At 36.2% G+C, this 23,132-nt stretch overlaps 3 protein-coding genes across 7 annotated transcripts; 1 reads left to right on the forward strand and 2 right to left on the reverse strand.

Annotated features, from left to right (window-relative positions):
* Nucleotides 1–3,940: 3,940 nt before the first annotated feature.
* On the reverse strand, nucleotides 3,941–5,971 carry LOC142168796 (uncharacterized). Its single transcript, XM_075229950.1, has 5 exons — nucleotides 5,827–5,971; nucleotides 5,618–5,775; nucleotides 5,292–5,512; nucleotides 4,343–4,982; nucleotides 3,941–4,276 (listed from the first exon to the last, which is right to left on the reverse strand). The coding sequence occupies exons 1-5, from the start codon at nucleotides 5,969–5,971 to the stop codon at nucleotides 3,941–3,943; spliced, it is 1,500 nt and encodes a 499-aa protein (XP_075086051.1).
* A 300-nt stretch (nucleotides 5,972–6,271) lies between these two features.
* LOC142168797 (uncharacterized) lies at nucleotides 6,272–6,859 on the reverse strand. The gene is made up of 2 exons (XM_075229951.1): nucleotides 6,533–6,859; nucleotides 6,272–6,475 (listed from the first exon to the last, which is right to left on the reverse strand). The coding sequence occupies exons 1-2, from the start codon at nucleotides 6,857–6,859 to the stop codon at nucleotides 6,272–6,274; spliced, it is 531 nt and encodes a 176-aa protein (XP_075086052.1).
* An 11,056-nt stretch (nucleotides 6,860–17,915) lies between these two features.
* Nucleotides 17,916–22,902, forward strand: LOC107801280 (uncharacterized). 5 transcript variants are annotated; one of them, XM_075229280.1, is made up of 6 exons: nucleotides 17,916–17,986; nucleotides 18,847–18,947; nucleotides 19,023–19,234; nucleotides 20,372–20,471; nucleotides 22,052–22,331; nucleotides 22,439–22,902. In XM_075229280.1, exons 3-5 carry the CDS (start codon nucleotides 19,055–19,057, stop codon nucleotides 22,306–22,308), a joined length of 537 nt encoding a protein of 178 aa, XP_075085381.1. In that variant the 5' UTR covers nucleotides 17,916–17,986; nucleotides 18,847–18,947; nucleotides 19,023–19,054; the 3' UTR covers nucleotides 22,309–22,331; nucleotides 22,439–22,902. The 5 variants fall into 5 exon arrangements, with proteins under 5 accessions (XP_075085381.1, XP_016480157.1, XP_075085380.1 ...); XM_075229279.1 differs by having other exon boundaries at nucleotides 17,919–17,986; nucleotides 19,029–19,234; XM_016624671.2 differs by lacking the exon at nucleotides 18,847–18,947 and having other exon boundaries at nucleotides 17,918–17,986; nucleotides 19,029–19,234.
* Nucleotides 22,903–23,132: the final 230 nt, after the last annotated feature.

The following is a 23,132-nucleotide window of genomic DNA, read 5'->3' on the forward strand; positions in this document are numbered from 1 at the left end:
ACATCTCAGTTTGATATCCGGACCCTTTGAGCTCCTTTGCGAGTCTGCAAAAGAAAACAAAGAGATAAGATTTGTGAAGCATGATAGTCAAAGTTTACTACATGCAAGATTGTAAAGTCAATTTCAAGAAGAAAAAAAAATAACATTCGCAGGATAACTCAGAGAGCATAGAGATGGAAAGCGAGTTCAACCGACAACGAGATCTACTTTGACAAAACTAATACGGCCCATTTGAAAGATTTTATGCCCCTAACATTTTATATATTGTATATTTGTATGTCTATTTTCCAATAACACAAACCGTTTGTAATTTGGAGGCCCCTAGCCCAAGATAATATGTCTTTTGCTGGAACTACACGAATCTGAAAGTTACTGCAGCTAGGTAGATTTTGAGAATTTTCTGCTTCTAGCTCGAAAGGATTTCTCCCATGAAATTCATATATATTGCAGTTATATGAGTTTACTTTCTAACCGCACAAACGGATTACAATTTGGAGTCTCCTAACTCGAGATATGAATTTTTTTGACAGGAGTGCGTAAATCTGGATTGCAAGTGCAGTAGACATCAGGAGCAACTTCAGAATATTATTTGCAGCCATTCTGAAGGGAATCCAGCTATGAAATTTTTAGGTGTTATAGGTATCAGAGCTTTCTTTCCAATTCACAAACGGATCACGATTTGGACACTCCTAGCTCGAGATATCAATCTTTTGGCGAGTCTGTACAATGCTATAAAGTTAAAATACTGGACACGTGTATTAGCTTCAAAACAATATTGCGGCTAATCCTCAAGGAATTTGGTGCTGAATTTTTGATATGTTCCATACCCTCAAGTTATGATTCTTTAGAAAGAAGTGTCTTGTGATTTCATTGCTCGTGTATCGAGAAATAAATATTTTTGCAGAGACACGCTAAGTGTTTGCTCGCCGAAGTTGGAAAGGCCTACTCCAATTATCTTCCTCGTCAACCTGCAATGATGCGATGTGGTACATGTTGGCTCGCCTATGATGAAATATTGTCTCTCCAAGCCTCTAAGAGTAGGGATTTTATCACCAAGGTTGAAAGGACACTTCATATGTCTCTCTCGCCAAGCCGCAACAAAGAGACGAGAGGTTCGCTAGCAATGCATCTTCTTAGGGATATCAAGATCGCTGGAACTCTCGCAAAATTCTACAAAATAAAATATCTTGAAAGTCCTCGGTGCCAATAGCATGACGTTTCAGCAACATGATACTTCAATTTCACAATATCGAAGCAGACGACAAGAAGCTTTTAATTTCACGTGATTGATTGGAGTCAACGGTGCAAAGCTCAGTTCAGAAACCAATGCTTTATGGACAATAGATGATTTCATTTTGTGGTTCTTCTGCTTCATGAATATTTCTCCACAGCTCCACGTTCTAAGAAAAGAAAAGAAGAAAAAAGGTTAGCATGAGTAACAAAAAGTTTGATTAAAACTAATCAGCATGGAAAGAGAAGTTAAATTTGGGAGCCTCATTAATCTTTAGCCTCGACCATGATTAGGTCGTTGAGTATCTGAAACCAGAAGTTCCACCAGCCACGCATAAGCAATAAAGACAACGACACACAGCTTTTACTCATCAACAAGAACCGGTATCAATGACACGACGCTTTCATGCGGATGGTGAGCATTACGACATACACTTTTCCGTCAAATCTCGATGGATCGTACGCTTTATGAACCTCTTCCCTACAAAAAAAGGAGTGGTGATCATCCACTTCTTCTCATGACGCGGATTGGAGAACTTGCCATGTACATCTTCTCCAAGCCTGCAACAAAGGGGGGGAGGGGGGAAGTATGCTGCCCGAACAATTCTCTCGATTTCGACACTTGTTTGATCAAAGATTTGTTGCATCTGGATCAAAAGGGCTGGAGCTTCGACTTTTATAGATGTTGTATCTCACCGAGTCTTCTTACCAACGGTGTAAACAACTCGTAGTTCGGATGCTCCTATCTTGAGATATGCATTTTTTTAGCAAGAGCATGTAATGCTGAAAAATCGAGCCTGCATGTCGGAACTCGTGTTCCAGATTCATCACATAATCTAGGAAATACTAGGTACATACTAAATGTGATTTCTACATATGTTATATTTCCAGGAATCTAATTTTTAGTGCCACAAACGGCTTGTGATTTGGACGCTCCTATCTCGGGATACGATATTTTTGCAGAGAGTTCGCATAGCTGTGAGATCAATGGGCCAAACGCGTACGCCAACTTCAAAAATTAATTCTAGACAATACAAAAGTAATTTGGATCTTAATTTTTGATATGTTGGGATTTCTATGAGTCTAGAATTATTAGAATTATATAGAATATGACTTAAAACTAACTCTACTCCTTAACTAGAGTTAAAACTAAAGCTAAATTGAGTTAAACTAACTCTACTCTAATGTAAGTTAGTTATAACTAACTAATGAAGCTTAACCACCACTATCACTACTAATCTCAACACTCCCCTTAAGCTGATGGGTAAGAACAGATTGTTAATCCCCAGCTTGCCAAGCAAAGAGTAGTGTTGGACCTTTCCTAGACCTTTAGTGAGTATATCTGCCAATTGCGCTTTGGTGTTAATGTGGTGAGTTTGAATAAGACCCTGCTGCAATTTTTCCCTCATGAAACGACAATCAATGTCAATGTGTTTTGTGCGCTCATAAAAAATAGGATTTGCATCTATCTGAATGGCTGTTTTACTATCACAATGCAAGGCAATGGGCAGTTGAATTTGGATTCCCAATTCTTTGAACAACCCTACTAACCATGAAACCTCTCCCACTGTGGAAGCCATGCTTCTGAACTCTGCTTCAGCCGAGCTTCTGGAAACTGTGTTTTGCTTCTTAGATTTCCATGATATCAAAGAGTTTCCAAACTTGACTAAATAACTTGTAACTGACTTCCTAGATTAAGGGCAAGAAGCCCAGTCAGAGTCACAAAATGCTACCAAGTTATCAGATTGCTGTGAAGACATCAATATGCCTAATCCTTGTGCATTTTTGACATACTTAATCACCCTCAGAGTTGTATCCATATGAGACCTTTTAGGTTTATGCATGAACTGACTTAGAACCTGAACAACATAGGCTATATCAGGCCTAGTCATGGTTAGATATAGCAACCTGCCCACTAACCTTTGATAACGTTCAGGGTCAGGCAACACACAGTCCTTGACTCCTGCACATGTGACATCATCAGAACACAAGATAACCTCATCAAATTCTGCTGTGGTCAGCCTTTGATTGCACTCTAATGGGGTAGATACTGGCTTAGCTCCCTCTAACCCAGAGTCAGCAATCAAGTCAAGGGCATATTTCCTCTGATTCATCAAAATACCAGCCTTGCTACGAGCAATGCCCAAAAAGAATTTGAGTTCCCCCAAATCTTTCATTTTGAACTTCTTCTGCAGGTTATATCTAGGAGACTGAATTATTGAGGATCATTACCTGTGACTTGGAGGTCATCTACATAGACTATAATGACAACCAAAGTTGAACCTCTATGTTGTGTAAACAAGGAGTAATCGAAATGACTTTGAACAAATCCCAAATCTCTTAGAGCTTCTGTCAATTTCAAGTTCCATTGTCTGGAAGCTTGCTTCAAACCATAAAGTGACTTTTTAAGCTTGCATACTTTGGTCTTGGACTTCCCCTTGATGTTGTACCCTTGTGGCAGATGCATGTACACTTCTTCAAATAAGTCACCTTGCAAGAATGCATTGTGCACATCCATTTGGTAAATGTGTCAATGCTCAGAAGCTACTACTGCTATGACTGATCTAACAGTGACCATCTTGTCCACTGGGAAAAATATTTCCTTGTAGTCTAGGCCCTTCTTTTGACTGAAACCTTTGACTACCAATATAACTTTAAATCTCTCCACCTCCCCATTGGCTTTGTACTTCACTTTTTACACCTATTTGCATCATATAGGAACCTTAGCAGCAAGCAAATCAATAACATCCCAGGTGTTATTTTCTTCTAATGTTGTAACTTCTTGTTGCATAACAGTTACCCACCTTTCATCATTTGAAGCCTCATGATAATGTTTGGGCTCAACTATAGTAGATTGAGCCGATAGACATCTAGCATAGGAAGGGGATAAACTATCATAACTCAGATAGTTTGACATAGGATATGCACAAGAGGTGGAGACAAAATCCTGCAGCCACTTTGGTGGTCCTGCAGTTCTGGGTGGCTTTCTGACTGCAATAGGTAATGCATCATCCACGGCTTGCAAATGTGAAGAATGAGGTTGCAACTGTGGAACAACTTCATCAACTGGTAATGGAGAAATATCATTGAAAGTTCATATTTCCTCAGGAACTGCATCAGACCCTTGCATAACATCATTGTCATGGACTGCATTATGTTCAGTTGCTTGATCTTGATACAATACTCCTGTAGTATCTGGTACATCAGCTGGCTCAAGTACTGGAAAGACTGGAATAGATGACAACTTCATTTGTTTGAAAGGAAATACATGTTCCTTAAAGACTACATCCTTGCTAATAATGAATTGCTTAGACTGCAAATCATATAGTTTATAGCCTTTCTTGGTTGGGGAGTACCCCATAAACACAGCAGGTAATGCTCTAGCTGAGAATTTATCCTCCCTCCTTACATTCACAACATAACACAAACATCCAAAAACTCTCATGTGATCTATAGAAGGTTCAGTGTTAAACAACTTTTCATATGGATATTTACCTTTTAAAATTGTGGAAGGTAACCTGTTTATGATGTACACTGCTGTAAGAACACAGTCACCCAAAAATGTTAGAGGGACTGCAATCTGAAACCTTAAAGCTCTTGCCACTTCTAGTATATATATGTGCCTCCTCTCAACCACACTATTTTGTTGTGGACTGTACACACATGTTGTTTGGTGAACAATTCCCCGTGATTCTAAAAATTGTTTCATATCTGAGTTGATAAATTCTGACCCATTGTTTGTTCTTACAGTTCTAACAAAACAATTAAACTATGTGTGAATCATACAAATTAGACTTTTCATCAACCCATAAGTTTTATCTTTGGCATTCATCAAAAACAACCAAGTGATCCTAGAGAAGTCATCGACAACTGTAAGAAAAAATCTTTTATTATCATGAGTAGACACCCTGTAAGGCCCCCATACATCTGCATGTAAGAGGTGAAAAGGAGCATGTGCTCTGCTAGTACTAACAGTAAATGACAACTTAGTTTGCGTAGCTAATGGACAAACAAGACAGTCTAAACATAAAGCCTATGAACTATCTTTCTTGAAATGCTACTTGAGCTTGCCAATTTTTTTAATAGCTTCCATAGGGAGATGTCCAAGCCTTTGATGCCAAACTCCCAGATTTATTGAGCTATGCTTATTCTGTGTTGAAGTCTGCATAGCTGTGGTATTTACAGTTGGTGTAGATGACTGTTTCTTATGAAGGCAGCTCCTAAGAATGTATAGACCATTAGCTTCACTACCAATCCCCAACACATTGCCAGTGTAGAGGTCCTGAAATACACATAGGTTAGGAAAGAATGCAACCATGCACTGTAATTCCTTAGTATATTTTGAAACTAACAGTAGGTTATACTTAAAATATGGAACATGAAGTACATCACTAATTTTGTAATCCTTGAATATGTTAGTTGATCCACTGTGAGTGATCTTAGCTAAATCTCCATTTGGCAGGTGAACTGAACTACCACTTCCTAAGGGACTTGGATTATTCAGTAAGTCAATCTTTGAGGTCACATGATTGGAGGCTCCACTTTCTATAATCCAAACGTCCTGATTCAGAAATGTCATTAAGGATGTGATATTACCTGACTCCAGATCTGTTGCATTAGCTGTAACTTCTGTAGGCTTACTATTCAGCAGTTGTAAAATCTGCTGGTATTGTTCTGGTGTGAATGTTTGTGCAGTAGGAGTGGAAGTGAATGTTGTAGGTGCAATCTGCTCAGTTGCCATATTAGCTGCTGCCTGAGTGTTGTACCTCTTCTTGAACTTGTAATCATTTGGATATCCCACTATTTTCTAGCATATTTCCTTAGTATGCCCCTTCATCTTGCAAAAGTCACAGAAGAGGTTGTAGTTCTTCCTCATTTTTTGTTGGTTTCCAGCTCTATTTGCCATCAATGTAGTCATTTCATTACTATCCATGTTAGCATAAGCATTTGCCATAGTCTTTTGGCTTTCACGTTCCATTAGCATAGAGTATGCCTTATTTACTCACGGCACTAGCACCATCATCAAGAGTTGACTACGAGCTTATTTATAAGATTCATTAAGTCCCATCAGGAATTGTAGAAGCTTTTGACGCTCCATAAACTGGACATATTCACAAGAATTGGCAGCATCACGACCAGGAATTGGTGCCAAACTATCAAATTCGGCCCAAAGTACTCTCAATTTTGAGAAATAGATTAAAATTGAGCTAGTGCCCTGCCTAGCAGTAGCAATTTCTCTATGAATCTGAAAAATCCTAGAACAATCCACCTTATCAAAACGCTACTTCAGATCATCCCATACCTCATTAGCATTTGAGGAATACACCATTCCACTCAACAATTCCGGTAAAACACAGTTCATCAACCAAGACAATATAATTGCATTGCAATGCTCCCAGAGATCAACGAGATTCGTACCGTAATTCTCCTTTTTGCATGTGTCATCAATAAAACCTAGCTTATTTCGACCTAGGATTGCAATCCTCATTGCCCGGCTCCACACGGAGTAATTTTTTGGTCCTCTCAATTGCAACGAAATCAATATAGCTCCTGAATTATCATTTGAATTCAGGAAAAGTGGATTATTGTGACCTAACCTCTCTGGTTTGGTGTTATCGAGAGCCGCCATTGTTGATCCTCCAAATGAGCTTCGAGAGAGCAGAATTGAGAATGATAAGACCACACTAATGACTGTGTTGCTCTGATACCATGATGAAATCAGCTAGCCATGGAGCTCTACCATTGATGTGGAGCTGAAGTTCTAGGTTAGAGGAGAGGAAATATGACGGAATATTCTAGAAGTGGAGAAAATGGATATGTAATTCATTAAATCTAATTTACAAGTATAGATGTACATGCATATATAGAAGAAGACTTAAAACTAACTCTACTCCTCAACTGGAGTTAAAACTAAAGCTAACTTGAGTTACACCATCTCTACTCTAACGTAGGTTAGTTATAACTAACTAATGAAGCTTAACCACCACTATTACTACTAATCTCAACAGTGCAAAGCTGGCTGATTGGTACTGCAATTGAAAAAAAATATGACTGATATTCTTTTTATTTTAGAGGGAGAAATAAACGAAGAAAGAAGTAAAAGTAGACTACGAGCAGCCGCGTTCAGCTTGAAAGAAACCCTATGTTCACGACTCTCATATGTCAAGGTAAAGGAAACAAAGATCCCTTATATAGATTGTTTAAAGTGGCGGAACTTTTCTTATGGAAAAATAATTTTCTTAAAGTAAAATAGGAAATTCTTGTTTGACTTGAAAGTTTTAAATGACAAATATTCATTAGAAGGTAACTTCTGAGAAGTATTTGAATAAGCCAAAGAAAACGAAAAATTTGCCGCTGTAAAGTCGGGGAATAAGAAGTTGATCGAGATTGAAAATTCCAAAGGAATCATTTTTCACATAAAAAGGATCATGCCAAGTAGTTAAGTAATACAAGGAAGGAGTCCAACAATTTAGTATTTTTTAAAAAATATTCGAAGAGTTGTTTCTAGCTTAGGTTGGCCAAATGCACGGGAGAAGTCTAGTTCCTTACCTTCTCATGTCAATCCAAGAGAGGTGATCAAGTTCCATGCAAAGACTCCTATGTGGCATTTGAACCTTTAGCTAAGTGAATGTTCTTGGATTGATCATTCAAATTAATTTGTTGCACACATGGAATGTAATTGGATTCATCCGAACTTACTCATTGTTTAAACATACTAATCCTCTCCCAATGGGTACATTATTTAATTAAGGATCATTTAATTAAATTAAGTACTTATTCTGCCAAAGAAGGGAGTAGTTGGACGTGAGTACAAATTCGGCAATTTGTTTCATGTAAGAACGATATCAAACAAATTGTCTTCACCTAAAACGATGACATGCACATGTACTTCAAGTCTTGTCTCTATGGTTCGTCAAGTCTACATCTCGATAAATCTTAAAGTAGTGGGCATCTGTAGACATATAAAATTTATTGGGTCTAAACCATATAAAATTTGGATTAAATTTAATTGGGTTAAATAATTAATTTGGGCTTTGCAAGTTAAATTAGTCCATTTTATTATTTTCAAGCCCAAGGTTCATTTCATCTTAAGACCTATACTCATGCCATATATCAAGTGACATGGCTTATCTAGTCAAACTGCAAGCCAAAAAGATGATGCCACGTGATAAATGATGTGGCAATCCAAGTCAAAAAGCAAGAACCAACCACAGGTCGCCAAGTGACTAAAATAACATGGGGCAATCAGAATCAAGCAAGATAGTTCATATGTAACTGGACTGTCCATCCTACACAACTATAAATAGAGGGGTTACATAACTCTCCGAGGACATTCGGAATTGGGGAAGAACATTTAGCAATTGGTGAAGGCATCCACAAACAGAGAGATCAATTATTAAGTGCATAGTTCTTCAACAAAAGAGTGATCAACAGAGTTCTTCACGGAGATCAACCCGTAACAACAAAGTGTTGTTCGACGTTCTTGGCGATTAAATACATCGCAAGGAGGTCTGCATCGTCCTACATTCGAGAAAGACGCTTCTCAAGCCCTCAAATCACGGAGAATTTTAGAGAGGAGAATCAAGGGATAAATAGAATTGTACTCACAAATATTTATCAATAAAATCTCTTTTTATTCATATTATTTTTGTGCAGTTTATTTTCCAGACCACAAAATTTTTTTGTGAAAAAATATGTATCGTTTTGGTCCCAAATATGTAAGAAAATTATATCAAATTGGTCAAAGATGAAATTTTAACTACATAATTCAATTTTAAGGACATGGAAGGGTCACACAAAGAGTTAGCCAATTGACTACCTAAAAGAAAAGAAAAAAATGATACATTTAATTTGTGACAAACAAAATGCAAACTAAATCATTTGAATATTCACACAATTAAGTGAAAAACAAAAGATCATCATCATAATATTGCTTCAAAAAAATTGAAAAGCTTGTTTTACAATTTTTATTAATCTTTAGAACAAAAACAAATTTTATTAACCAAAATATGGAAAAAATATGAAAAGAATTAAAGCCTTTTATTTCTTGATGTTTGTTTGAAATAAATTTATTGTAAAAATTGAAAAACAATTACTTATAATTTAACTCTTTTGTGTTATGAAAATATTATTTTCGTGGATATCCATTTATTACTCCGCTATAATCTTCCATAAAAAAATTATCCATTAATACTCTATTGATGTTTGTTTACAAGCAACTGATGCAAGCAACTCAATGAAATGATTTGCAACAGTTTCTTATTAAACAAGCAGGTTGCGAGCAGCTCATACAGATAACTTACAAGCAGCTCAAGAAAAGCCTCACAACTGCTTCCTGAAAAGCCTTGCATCTGCTTCCGGAAAAGCCTCGCAACTGTTTCATTTCTTCTATAAATAGAGGAGTTTTCAATTCATTATGTACATTAGTTTGAAGTTGAATAATATATCAGTGTCTCTCTATACTTGTCTTTACTCTACAGTCTTTATTTTATAACATATTATCAGTACGAGACTCTGTCGTCTCGAGCAAATACTTTGAAAGTATGGGAGGTACGAACTTTATTTTTATAAATAATGTCAAATATTTCTAGACTTGAATTTGTAGCCCTGGATATATCGGGCAAAAGCTACATGTCTTAGGTGATTGATGATGAAATTCATCTTGATGCGATGGGTTTGGCAGACACCATCAAGGACAAAAATCAGGCATCAAACCAAGATTGTGCCAAAGCAATGATATTCCTACGCCATCACCTTGATGAGGGCTTGAAAATGGAATATCTTAATCTTAAAGATCCAGTCATACTGTGGAATAATTTGAAAGATAGATATGACTACCTGAAGATGGTCGTTTTTCTACAGGCACAATACGATTTGACTCATTTAAGGCTACAAGATTTTAAATCTATTAGTGAGTATAATTCTATTGTGTTCATAATTATTTCTCAATTAAAATTATATGGTGATACTATTACTGATCGTGATATGTTGGAGAAAAAGTTTACCAATTTTCATGCCTCGAATATGCTCTTGCAGCAGCAATATCAAGACATGAGATCTAAAAAGTATTTTGAACTTATCTCACATCTTCTTGTAGCCGAGCAACATAATGGGCTATTAATCAAAAATCATAAAAGCCGACCTACTGTTCTTGTCCATTCCCTTAAGTGAATGAGGCAAACTTCCACCAATCTCAGTGTGGAAGAGGCCGTGGCCCCAGTCATGGCCATGGTTGTGGTCGGGTAAGAAACTTTAATCATGGTAATAATAATGCACCAAAGAACCCTCCTCACCAACAGAAATGGAAAATAAAGGACAAAAGCATGAAGCGGTGCAGGCAACAAATGCAGAAAACGCATGCTATAGACGTGGAGGAAAAGGGCACTGGCCACGTACCTGTTGTATGCCAAAGCACCTAGTTGAGCTTTATCAAGCCTCCCTGAAAAAGACAGAAAAATGATGAAGCAAATTTTATTTTTGAAGATAATTTTGACTTCATGCATTTGGATGTAGATGATTACTTGGCACTCCCAGAAGGAGAAACACGTCATGTGATCAGTGAAGAATTTGTAGAAATATAAATATTTTAATTTTTGTTGTTTGTAGTAGATAGTATGGTTATGTAATTGTTGTACATAAAATAAAAAGTTATGCTTTGATAATGATATTTACTATAATATATTTTGTTTATGTCATTTTGAAGAATATGGATAATCCTAAAATTATATTTGTATCAAAGACCAATCATGAATATATTTATATAATTGATAGTGGAACAACTCATGCCATGTTCAAAGATCAGAAATACTTTTCTTATTTGCATAGGGAAAAAGCTGTCACGACCCGAAATTCCCACCATCGGGACCGTGATGGCGCCTAACATTTCACTTGTTAGGCAAGCCGAAGTTAGAATAATATTATCTATTTTAAAACAATTTTAAATAGATTATTAACAAAGAAATAAATGTGAAAGTAAAGTCTGAAATGTAGTGAATAATTCATAAAATAGCGCTGTCTAAGTACCATCCCAAAATTGGTATCACAAGTGCACGAGCTTCTAGAATGATAAAAATAAAGGTCTGAATAAAATAAAGATGTCTGAAGGCAAATACACAGCTAAAATAAGATAGACGGGGACTTCAGAACTGCGGACGGTGTGCAGTTATACCTTAAGTCTCCTCTGCGTAGCTGAAATCCGAGCAAGTCTATGGTACGCCGCTGAGACCAACTCTGAAATCCGCACAAGAAGTGCAGAGTGTAGTATCAGTACAACCGACTCCATGTACTGGTAAGTGCTGAGCCTAACCTCGACGAAGTAGTGACGAGGCTAAGGCAGTTCACTTATATTAACATGTACGCAATAATAGTAATAGAAACAATAATAATAACGGGAATATTAGAAAGACCAGTAAACAATATTAATAATTGAAATCAACTCAACAGTCACAATTCCTTAACTTGTTTCCATTGCAGCGTGCAACCCGTTCCCCCAATATAAACTTTAAACAAGTCTGTTACGGTGTGCAATCCGATCCCTCAATATAGACTTTAAACAAGTCTGTTACGGCGTGCAATCCGATCCCCCAATATAGACTTTAAACAAGTCTGTTGCGGCGTGCAATCCGATCCCCCAGTATATATATATATATATATATATATATATATATATATATATATATATATATATATATATATATATACATACATACATACATACGTACAACCCGTTCCCCCAATATAACTTTAAACAACTCATAAATGTAATAAAAATTACTTCAATAAATACCACGTCCAATGAGAAACTATTAAGCATCAAGGCACACAATAATTATAATTTATTTATGAACAACAGTGACAATTAGCAATTAGTTGCGAAAATCATGGAGCAAATAGGCAGTTTAATATTTAGTATGCTAAATGTCAAATAGCAATTAAGACACATAAGTCAAATAAGCATGTAACAATTATTGCAGGAATTCAAGAATTAATATTTGACAAGGATTATGAGTGAAACAATTAATATAATAATTCATTCATTATTTAAAACGATTTATGATTTTCAAATAATTATGCAAACAATTAATTTGGCGACGTATAGACACTCGTCGCCTTGTCTATACGTGATTCACATGCATCTCACATAACAAATAAGTTAAAGGTTCTATTCCCTCAAGTCAAGGTTAACCACGACACATACCTCGCTTTGCAACCAATATTCAAGAATCCAATAAACCTTTGCCTCGCGAATTCATGTTCGAAATCCTCAAATCTAGTCATAAACAATTCAATACACTCAATATAAATCGTAAAAATTAATTCCATATGAATTTACTAATTTTTCGGATTAAAGTTCGAAATTCATCTCAAAAATCATCAGTGGGGCCCACGTCTCGAATCTCGGAAAACTTACGAAATCCGAACACCCGTTCCGAGACGAGTCCAACCATACAAAAAATACCAAATTCCGACATCGGATTGGCTTTCAAATCTTCATTTTATATTTTTGGAAGATTTTATAAAAATCTGATTTTACTTCCATAAATTCACGGATTCATGATGTAAACGAGTATGGAATCATGAAATATAATCAATATAGGATAAGGAACACTTACCCTATATTTTTCCATGAAAATCGCCCAAAAATCGCCTCTTGAGCTCAAAATGACCAAAATGAGAAAAAATCTCGGAAGCCTTCGTTTTTAACACTGCCCAGGCATTTTCGCATCTGCGAAACTTAGGACTGCATCTGCAGTCGCGCTTTTGCGCAAAAATGGCCACATATGCGAAGACCCCATGCCAGGCCAGGCCCGCATCCACGATGGAAAGCTCGCTTCTGCGAGCTCGCACCTGCGATGGAACTTCTGCATGTGCGATTACATCAGATGGCAGAAACCTTCAGATTTTCTTCTAAGTCCAAATTCGATCTGTTAACCCTCCGAAACTCACCCGAGGCTCCCGGGACTTCAACCAAATATACCAAAAAGTCCTAAAACATAACACGGACTTACTCGGGATGTCAAATCACATCAAATAACATCGAAATTACAATTCACACCTCGATTCGAACTTTTGAGTTTCAAACTTTTTAATTTACAAAACTTGTGCCGAAATATGTTAAATGAATCCGGAATGACTTCAAATTTGGCACACAAGTCATAAATGACATAACAGAGCTATTCAAATCTTCAGAATCGGATTCCAGCTCCGATATTAAAAAGTCAACTCTGTGGTCAAACTTGGAAATTTTAGCATTTAAATATCTAGTTTCCGTTAAATTACCATAACTTGAGCTAGGGACCTCCAAATTAAATTTCGGACATATGCCCGAGTCCCAAATCATGTTATGGACCTACCAAAATTGTCAAAATACTGATCCGGATCCATTTGCTCAAAATATTAACCAAAGTAAACTTAATTGAGTTTTAAGGCTCTATTTCACATTTTAATCCATTTTTCACATAAAAGCTTTTCGAAAAATTATACGGACTGTACACGCAAGTCGAGAAATGATGAATAGTGCTTTTTGAGGTCTTAGAATACATAATTAATTATTAGATTTAAAGATGACATTTTGGGTCATCATAAAAGAAAATATTTCTACAATTTCTCGTAATATAAGTTTGATAAAAGGCTCCGGAAGAGCCACTATATTTATGTCTAAGGAAACAAAACTTATTATATATAATGCATTATTTTTCTCCACCGAAATGGTTTACAGATATTCACCGAAATGGTTATCATGTTTAGACGATAGATGAGATGAATATGGAATATCTTTGTATTACAAAGAATATTTTTGGCAAGAAGTGCATTGTAGAAAAGTTACCAACTTTATCTTCTGGCTTGTACTATTCAAAGATTAGTATAGTTGAAGCACACTCTATCGTAAACCAGAAGTTTACTACTTTAAATACTTTTGTGCTTTGGCATGGCCGTTTGGGCCATCCTGGATCAATAATGATGAGACAAATTATTGAAAATTCGAGTGGGCATCCATTAAGACAAATCACTAGACCATCACCAATGAAGCTTGGCATTGAATCCCCTGCCTTTTTAGAGCATACACATGGGGATATATGTTGACCTATTCACCCACCAAGTGGGTTGTTTAGATATTTTATGGTCCTAATAGATGCATCTTCAAGATGGTCTCATGTGTGCCTACTATCATCTCGCAACCTGGTGTTTGCAAAGCTATTAGCCCAAATAATTCGATTAAGGGCACAATTTCCAGATTATCTTATAAAGACTATTCGCCTTGATAATGCTGGAGAATTCTCATCTCAAGCTTTTGATGATTACTGTCTATCAGATGGGATGAAAGTTGAACATCTTGTAGCTTATGTTCATACTCAAAATGGCCTTGCAAAGTCATTTATTAAACGCCTGCAATTGATAACAAGACCACTACTTATGAAAACAAAATTGCCCATTATTGTTTGGGGCCATGCTATCTTGCATGCAACATCACTTATTCGTCTCAGACCGACACATTATAATACATATTCTTCGTCACAATTAGTTTTTGGTCATGAACCAAATATTGACCATCTACGAATTTTTGAATGTGTTGTATATGCGCCAGTAGCACCACCACAACGTAGTAAGATGGGCCGCCATAGAAGGTTAGGAATATATGTTGGGTTTGAATCACCCTCTATTATTCGCTACCTTGAACCATTGACAGGAGATTTATTTACTGCCCGATTTGCAGATTGTCGATTTGATGAAACTAACTTTCCATAATTAGGGGAGAGAAAAAGGGAATCAAAAGAGAAATTGTGTAGAAAGTTTTATCATTATCCCATTTTGATCCATGTACCCCTATATGTAATCAGGAGGTCTAGAAGATCATCCATTTACAAAATATAGCAAATCAAATGCCAGACACATTTACTGATTTAAAAAGGGATAACTAAGTCACATATCCCTATAGAGAATGTGCCTATATGAATTGATGTGCCAGCAAGACCATCTACTAGCATGAGAGCTGGTGCACCTAAAGCATGCTTGAAGCATGGTAGGCCTTTGGGTTCTAAGAATCGAAATCCTCGAAAAAGAAATCGACAAATGATCAAAATGATACTATAAAGGGATCTCCTAAAGAGACCTAAGATCTGATTAGTTTTGAGATTCATGAAGAAATCAATGAACCCGAGACTCAAGTAAGCGAGGAACTTTTAATAAGTTTTACTGCTGGTGGGATTAATTTAAATCGATCTGAAATAGTGGTGGATAATATTTTTGCATATAATATTGCACTTAACATTATGCAAGATAGTAAGGATTTTGAACCCCGATCTGTCGAAGAATATCGACAAAAATCTGATTGGACAAAATGGCAAGGGGCAATTCAATCAGAATTGAACGCACTTGCTAAAAGAGAGGTCTTTGGACCAGTAGTCCAAACACCTGCTGGTATAAAATCAGTTGGTCATAAATGGGCTTTTGTGCGAAAAAGGAATGATAAAAATGAAGTTGAAAGATACAAGGCTCGCCTTGCTGCACAAGGATTCTCACAACGACCTGGAGTCGATAATGAAGAAACATATTCACCCGTTATGGATGCCATATCATTTCGATATCTCATCAGTTTAGCCTTTCGTCCAAGGCTTGAAATACATCTGATGGATATGGTTACAACTTATCTATATGGGTTACTTGATAATGAGATTTACATGAAAATCCCTGAAGGATTTAAAATGCCTAAAACAAATTCAAAATCTCGAAAAATGTATTCATTCAGATTACAAAGATCCTTGTACAGTTTAAAGCAATATGACGCATGCTGTGTAATCGCCATAGTGAATATTTGTTGAAAGATGGTTACATAAATGATGTTATTTGTCCATGTATTTTTATAAAGAAAATGACATCAGAATTTTTATACTTGAGGTTTATGTTGATGACATAAATCTTGTTGGAACTCGAGAAGAGCTCCAAAAGCTAATTGAATATCTTAAGAAAGAATTTGAGATGAAATATCTTGGAAAGACAAAACTTTGTCTAGGTCAGCAAATTGATCATTTAGCAGACGAGATCTTTATACTTCAATCTACTTATACATAATGGTTCTTAAAACGCTTTTACATGGATAAAGCGCACCCATTGAGTACACCAGTGGTTGTTCGATCACTTGAAGTGAATAAGGACCCGCTCCAACCTCCAGAAGAGGACGAGGAACTCCTTGGTCATGAAACACCTTATCTCAGTACAATTGGTGCACTTATGTATCTTGCTAATGCTACAAGGCCTCACATAGCATTTTTTGTCAATTACTAGCAATATATAACTCTTCTCCTATATGGAGACATTGGAATGGGATGCATATTATGCTATATTTAAAGGGAACTCTTAATATGAGTTTGTTTTATGCTAACAAAGGTAGTGCAGATATTGTTGGTTATGCAGATGCATGTTATTTATCTGATCCCCATAAAGATTGATCTCAAACCGGGTACGTATTTACATGTGGAGGTACTGTCATATCATGGCGCTCCACAAATCAATCTATTGTTGGTACTTCTTCAAATCATGTTGAGATAGTAGCTATTCATGAAGCAAGTAGGGAATACATATGGTTGAGATTAGCGATTCATTTTATTCAAGAAAAGTGTGGTTTGGAATGTGTTAAAAGATCCACAATTTTATATGAAAACAATATTGCATGCATAGCCCAATTAAAGGGAGAATTTATAAAAGGAGATAGAACGAAGAACATTTCACCAAAATTATTCTACACACATGATCTTCAGAAAAATGGTGACACCGATGTATAACAAATCCGTTCAAGTGACAATCCAGCAGATTTGTTCACTAAATCTTTGCCAACTTCAACTTTTGAGAAGATGATATACAAGATTGGAATACAGAGACTCAAATATTTGAGACAATACTTTCATCAGGGGGAGTGAAATACGCGTTGTACTCTTTTTTTCTTACTAAAGTTTTTTTCATGAGTTTTTTCTTGTAAGGTTTTTAATGAGGCAGCTATAAATGAATATTACTAAAATATGTGTACTCTTTTTCCTTCACTAAGATTTTTCCAATGGGGTTTTCCTAGTAAAGTTTTAACGAGACACATTATCTTTTAATGAACATCCAAGGGAGAGTGTTATGAAAATATTATATTGTGGATGTCCATTTATTACTCCGCTATAGATAATCTTCCTGAAGAAGATTATCCGTTTAGTACTCTATTGAATTTATCTACAAGCAACTGATGCAGGTAGGTTGCAAGCAACTCAATAAAATAATTTGCAACAACTTCTTATTAAACAAGCAGATTGCGAGCAGCTCATGCAGACAGCTTACAAGCAGCTCAAGAAAAGCCTCGCAGTTGCTTCCTGAAAAGCCTCGCAGCTGCTTCTAGAAAAGCCTCGCAGCTGCTTCCTTTCTTCTATAAATAGATGGGTTTTCTGTTCATTATTTACATTAGTTTAAAATTTAATCATATATTAGTGTCTCTCTGTACTTATCTTTACTTTACGGTCTTTATTTTATAATATTTTGTAAATTTTAGTTATATTTTAATATACTTAGTTACAAATATACCTCAAAGGGGATTGTAAGTGCAAAATGTTCATTGGATAAGGGGTGTAACTGTTTAACTTTAAAACACAGGGGTGTGTCTGAAGTAAGTACTTTTTTGCAATTTATAGTTAAAGTACCTCGTTAAATTTTATACGAGGTACTGGTTTAAAATTTTTCCTCTCTTTCATACGAGAAAAATCCCTAATTCCCATTCTGATTTCAGGTAATTTTATAAACAAGGTTTCCATTTTCTGAAAAATAGATTTTGCTCAATTTGAATTGATTCTTCAATTTTCTTCTCTTCATAATCCGAATGGATTTTTCTTTTGATTATGATCTTGTGGTGTTAATAGTTGTTTTAAGTTTTCAATTTTTGTTTTTATTTTGTGGTTTTGAATTTGTACTTGGTTTGGACAGTTAAATTTCCTCACTCGAGAGAACTAAAAATTTCAAAGTGTAAATGTATCAGTTATAATTAGCATTTTCCAGTATAAGGAATGTGTTTAGCTTATCAAAATCCTATCAAAGATAAATATATGAATTAAGTGGTTGGTTTTAGCAGTATTGTCTAAGGCTCATTTGATGCGCGCTTAAGCCCTAAGCTCAGAGAAGCTCAGGCTACGATTCACATCACTTAGGCTATGTTCAATGTAGGCAAGGCACTACGGCGAGCGCCTCATTGGCCATTAGTTATATCTTGGACAGAACGGTACTAAACATTAGATATAATTTGCAAAAACATATATTATTTGTTGAGAAAATCATTATGAATGAAGCTTTTACTTTTTTCTTGTGCTACATATGTACTTCTATTTTAATTAAAGCCCACACTTTAATTGCACTTTGCACTTAAAGCCCTGATAGACCCGGAGTGCTTTCTAACGCTTTTTGCCTTTGGCAACATTGGGTTTTAGGAGAACTGGTAGCTATTTTGATTTTCTGAAATTTTTCTTGGAGTTTAGGATGATAATTTGAAAGGCTTCAAATTTTATTCATAACAAGTACAAAACCGTTATATGGCTTTTTTGGTGTTGTCCCTTCTTGTCTATATTTTCATTAATGCGGTGCTTATGCTTTCTTGAGCCGAGGGTCTATTGGAAACAACCTCTCTATCCTCACAAGGCAGGGGTAAGGTCTGCGTACACACTACCCTCCCCAGACCCCATAGTGTGGGATAATACTGGGTATGTTGTTGTTGTTGTTGTTGTTGTAACAAGTACGAAACCTTAATGAAACAACATAATAGCTCTATGTGTTAGTTGCAGCTTTGAAGTGCTTATAAGAGATCAAAATGGGTGAGACGGGTGGTACTGTGAAGGAGAAGAAATTAGTTTTTGTGACGGTCGGGACAACTTGCTTTGATGCTCTAGTAAGAGCTGTGGACACTCCAGAAGTTAAGAATGAATTGTTCAGGAAAGGCTACACCAATATTCTGATCCAAATTGGTCGTGGATCATACATCCCCACCAAGGTAACGTGACATTTCACTCGGCATCATTTCTCTTTGAACTGAGTACTAAAATTTCCAACGCTTGGTTTCTATTCTTGTTTCTGTATGCAAAATCTTGTTTGTTTTTTATCTGAAGAAAAAGAGATGAGAAACAAGAATTCAGAACTGAAGCCGAGTTGGCTGATTAAGGGTACGGACTACGAGTTAGTGACACTTTAGAAGTGCTAGTTTGCTAGTAGTTTCTGGAAATAACTACCCTTTGTTTTATAGATGATGCTCTTGCCAACAGAATATGGATTCATCTCACAAGTCAAACTTAAATTAGACCAATAATATTTGAGAACCTGCTTGGATACATGGGTAACTTGATGAAAAGAAATTGTAGAGCATATACTCAGTTGGAAATTCCAAGCTCAGGCATCTCTGTTTACCTTCAGTTTAGTTTTGCATAATGAAGAAATTACCTTTATTCAAATTACAGACTCCCTTTTAGAAAAGATACCACTGCTTAAACCAAATCAAAATGCGCCTTTGAGTTTACGAGAAGATACGCTGATTTGTTGCTTTAGCCTGTGTGGAAAATGTAGGTTTAGCCCATGAATCTCAAGTCATTTTACATGGGTGAATGAGTCTCATCTTCTGTTTGATGTTCAATACAAGGGATAGATTGGCCCAGTATTCCAAGGCACTACGTTTTGGTTCTTATGGGTGCTAATATCGTGGGCCAGTATTATGAGACACTATGTTTTGGTTCTTGTGGGTGCTAGCATCTCATTATACCCAAGGACCAGATTAGTTGTCTATGGTAAGAATTTAGGATGTGTTTTATGCACATTTGATGTTAGGGCTCGAACTTGTCGAATGCAAATAGAAATACTAGGTTAGTAACTGCAAAATGTTTGTTTACTCGGTTTTCATTGTTCATTACTTTATTTTGATGGCCAAGTTTTCCTTCCCCAATGGACTGGTTATCTATGTTAAGCATTCTAATGCAATGTGCAGAATGTCTTTTGCCTTCTTTTAGATCTCTCTGTTGCAAAACACATCCATAGATATCATTGTTTTTAACATTTTCAGCCCGATGTAACAACTCTTCTTGCCTGCCAATGACTCTTCCTCTATCTCCCCATTGTTTAAATCTTACTGTAATCTTTTCAGTCGACCGTGGAAAATGGGTCTGCAGTTCTGGAGTATTTTACATTTTCATCAAGCATAGCTGACTACTTGAAGGAAGCTTCGCTTGTTATTAGTCATGCAGGTATATTTAGGATGACGGCTAATTCAGCTTTATCTAGTCAATTTATTCTCTTGGTACTTTTCCTATGCCCAGACCCCACTTTGTGGGATTACACTTGGTTTGTTGTTGTTGGTACTTTTCCTATGCCTTTAAGTCCTCTGACTTTTAATCCTCTCCTTTCCTCTCTCCCTTTGTCAAAACAATTAGCCTCTTGGATATCGCCAATGCTTTACAAATTGGAAGCCGTTATGCTATATTTTCTCTAATTGAGAAATTTAGCTTACATTCAGAAAATATGTTTGCATGATGGCAGAAACATGAGTGTGTCTAAATTCTAGATGCCCTTTGTGGTTTTATATGTAAAAATAAGGCAGAATACATCGAGAGCCCCTTTAAGTTGTCCACACTTTTCACTTTGACACTCCATCTTAAATTCGTTCCATTTGAACACTCCAACTACAACTCCAATGTGTCATTTAGACACAATTTGGTGACGTGGCATAGTGTGTGTTGCCCACCTCTTCAGAGAGCGTGAGATGATTTTTGTGGGTCTCAAAGAATAAAAGTCAATAGAAAAAAATATAAAAAACAAAGTAACTTTTTTCTCTCACCTCTCCATCTCTCATTGTACCATATCCTGTCAATTAACACGGAAGACACCTACACTTCTCCATTTTTACTCCTTAGTTTAGAGCTAAGAATAGGAGCAAGCACCGTTAGCTCATCTTTTCCATTTATCTTCCACCATGTGAGCTTTACCAAGCTTCACTGTAACACCCAAAACAATCATGTCCAACAGTCCCTTTAAGTCCAAAAACGAGCAGCCCCAACACCACCAAACAGCTGGCGCACAGAAGCACAAAAACACTATGTAAGCTGCACCCATCACCATCTGCTCAGCCCAAAAGATAACAAAAATCTTATGAGTTTTCCAAAAGTAACATGAACAAGAAAGCAAAACCTTGTTACATATATCTTCTCTTGAATAGTATTTGGATCTTTCAAAAGTAACAACATTAACATTAAGAAGAAGAAAAATCTGATTAATAACATTTCCGGCGAAACTTTCTTCTTTTTTTTCCAGCAAAGTTTCGTTTTTATTTCTCTCAACATTAACGAATTTAATCTGAAGAAAATCAGATTTACATCTCAAAAAACGGCAGAGCTTTATTTTTCCGGTGAAGTTTCGTGAATCTAAAGAAGGAGAAAATCAGATTTGGATCTTTCAAAAAAGAATTCTGCGAAAGCTCCAACGTGAAGAAAAAGAAGAATACAAAAGACCATTTTTCTGGAGAAGAGTTGGAATAGAAATGGCTTGAAATTTGATTTTGCCGGCACGGAGGGGTCATTGGGAAAGATGACAACGGGGGTGGGGTTCTCTCGTTTTTATATTTATTTATTTTTTCAATTTTTTCTATTTGTATCCTTTATCGGGGCTTGGAACCGATAATGTGAGCAGGCTCACACAAGCGGAGTTTTTTAACCTGCTTTCAGTCTGAAAAATAATTAGAGTAAATATCTCAATGCATGCTCAATTTGAGGTTTTATTGTTGAAAGTGGGTTAAAAGACCATGTAATTACACTTTTGAAGGTGCCTGCAGGTTCAGGGAGCATATTTGAGACATTGCGACTGGGCAAACCATTGATAGTTGTAGTCAACGAGGACCTAATGGACAACCATCAAAGTGAACTAGCAGAGGAACTGGCCGAGAGAAAGCATTTGTTCTGTGCTCGTCCCCAAACTCTATATCAGACTATCGTGGACATGGATACAGGATCTCTCATCCCATACCAACCAGGTGATGCAGAACCAGTTGCTAAACTTATCAACAGATGTCTAGGTTTCCCTGATGAATAACGGACCTTTGTCGAATGACAAATGTAAGATTATCTTATACTTGTAGTGAACAGAATCAATTTATGGCCTAATCTTTTCCATTCAAATGATCTGTTTCTTCTGTTTCTGATAGCATTTTGTGTGATTGCAGCAATGTCTCATAAGAGAATTTCGAAATGATGTTATGTTCTTGAGACCATCAGGACGGGATATAGTAGACGAGCATAGGCTGATGATGCTGTTCAAGGTGTTAAAGTATTAGTCTAGAGGACAGCAACTCATCATCGACTGATCGATGGCTGTCCCACGACAAATCTCAACGCAATTAAACTCTTCTCCAAATGGCTGTATGATGGTTGTCACAACGACTTGAGACCTCTATGTTCTGTTTTTCTCTTTGTCCAAAATTAAGTTAAATGAAGAAATGTGACTCTTTTACAGTACACAAAGCTATGAACCATTCTGGCATGTTGAAACCAATTGATGTGTAGTTTAATTCGTTATAGTACCTTTTTTTTAAGGTTATCATTCATTCTGACTATAAACAATTACATGTAATTTGCTTTTAAAACCCTTTTATTGTAAAAGAAATATACTCAATATTTAAACTTAAAAGTATTTCTGCAATGATTTCCAAATTTCGATCGGGTGAGAGAATTAGGGACACAAGTTCCATTGTTTTATTCTTGCATAGCACGAATTGCTTTCGTTTAACCTTTGATAGTTCAGCATTCTTTTAAAACATGGTTTTCCACTAGTCAAATTAGTGATCATTCTCTCTTACTAGATGCATCTTCTATATGGGAAATTGTGTATTTTCACACCATGTAGTTGAAATCACGAGT

The sequence above is a fragment of the Nicotiana tabacum genome, chromosome 14, assembly GCF_000715075.1.
Source record: "Nicotiana tabacum cultivar K326 chromosome 14, ASM71507v2, whole genome shotgun sequence".
Classification (NCBI taxonomy): Eukaryota; Viridiplantae; Streptophyta; class Magnoliopsida; order Solanales; family Solanaceae; genus Nicotiana; species Nicotiana tabacum.

Excerpts from the sequence above, each read along its gene's own strand:
- LOC107801280 (XM_075229280.1), top strand. The coding sequence starts at position 19,055 with ATGGGTGAGACGGGTGGTACTGTGAAGGAGAAGAAATTAGTTTTTGTG. Across the intron at positions 19,235-20,371 it reads GATCATACATCCCCACCAAG|TCGACCGTGGAAAATGGGTC; the intron begins GTAACGTGACAT and ends TAATCTTTTCAG. Across the intron at positions 20,472-22,051 it reads GCTTGTTATTAGTCATGCAG|GTTCAGGGAGCATATTTGAG; the intron begins GTATATTTAGGA and ends AGGTGCCTGCAG.
- LOC142168797 (XM_075229951.1), bottom strand. The coding sequence starts at position 6,859 with ATGGCGGCTCTCGATAACACCAAACCAGAGAGGTTAGGTCACAATAAT. Across the intron at positions 6,476-6,532 it reads ATTCCTCAAATGCTAATGAG|ATTCATAGAGAAATTGCTAC; the intron begins GTATGGGATGAT and ends AGGATTTTTCAG.
- LOC142168796 (XM_075229950.1), bottom strand. The coding sequence starts at position 5,971 with ATGGCAACTGAGCAGATTGCACCTACAACATTCACTTCCACTCCTACT. Across the intron at positions 5,776-5,826 it reads TGCAACAGATCTGGAGTCAG|AAAGTGGAGCCTCCAATCAT; the intron begins GTAATATCACAT and ends TTTGGATTATAG. Across the intron at positions 4,983-5,291 it reads AAAAAAATTGGCAAGCTCAA|AACTGTAAGAACAAACAATG; the intron begins GTAGCATTTCAA and ends TTGTTTTGTTAG.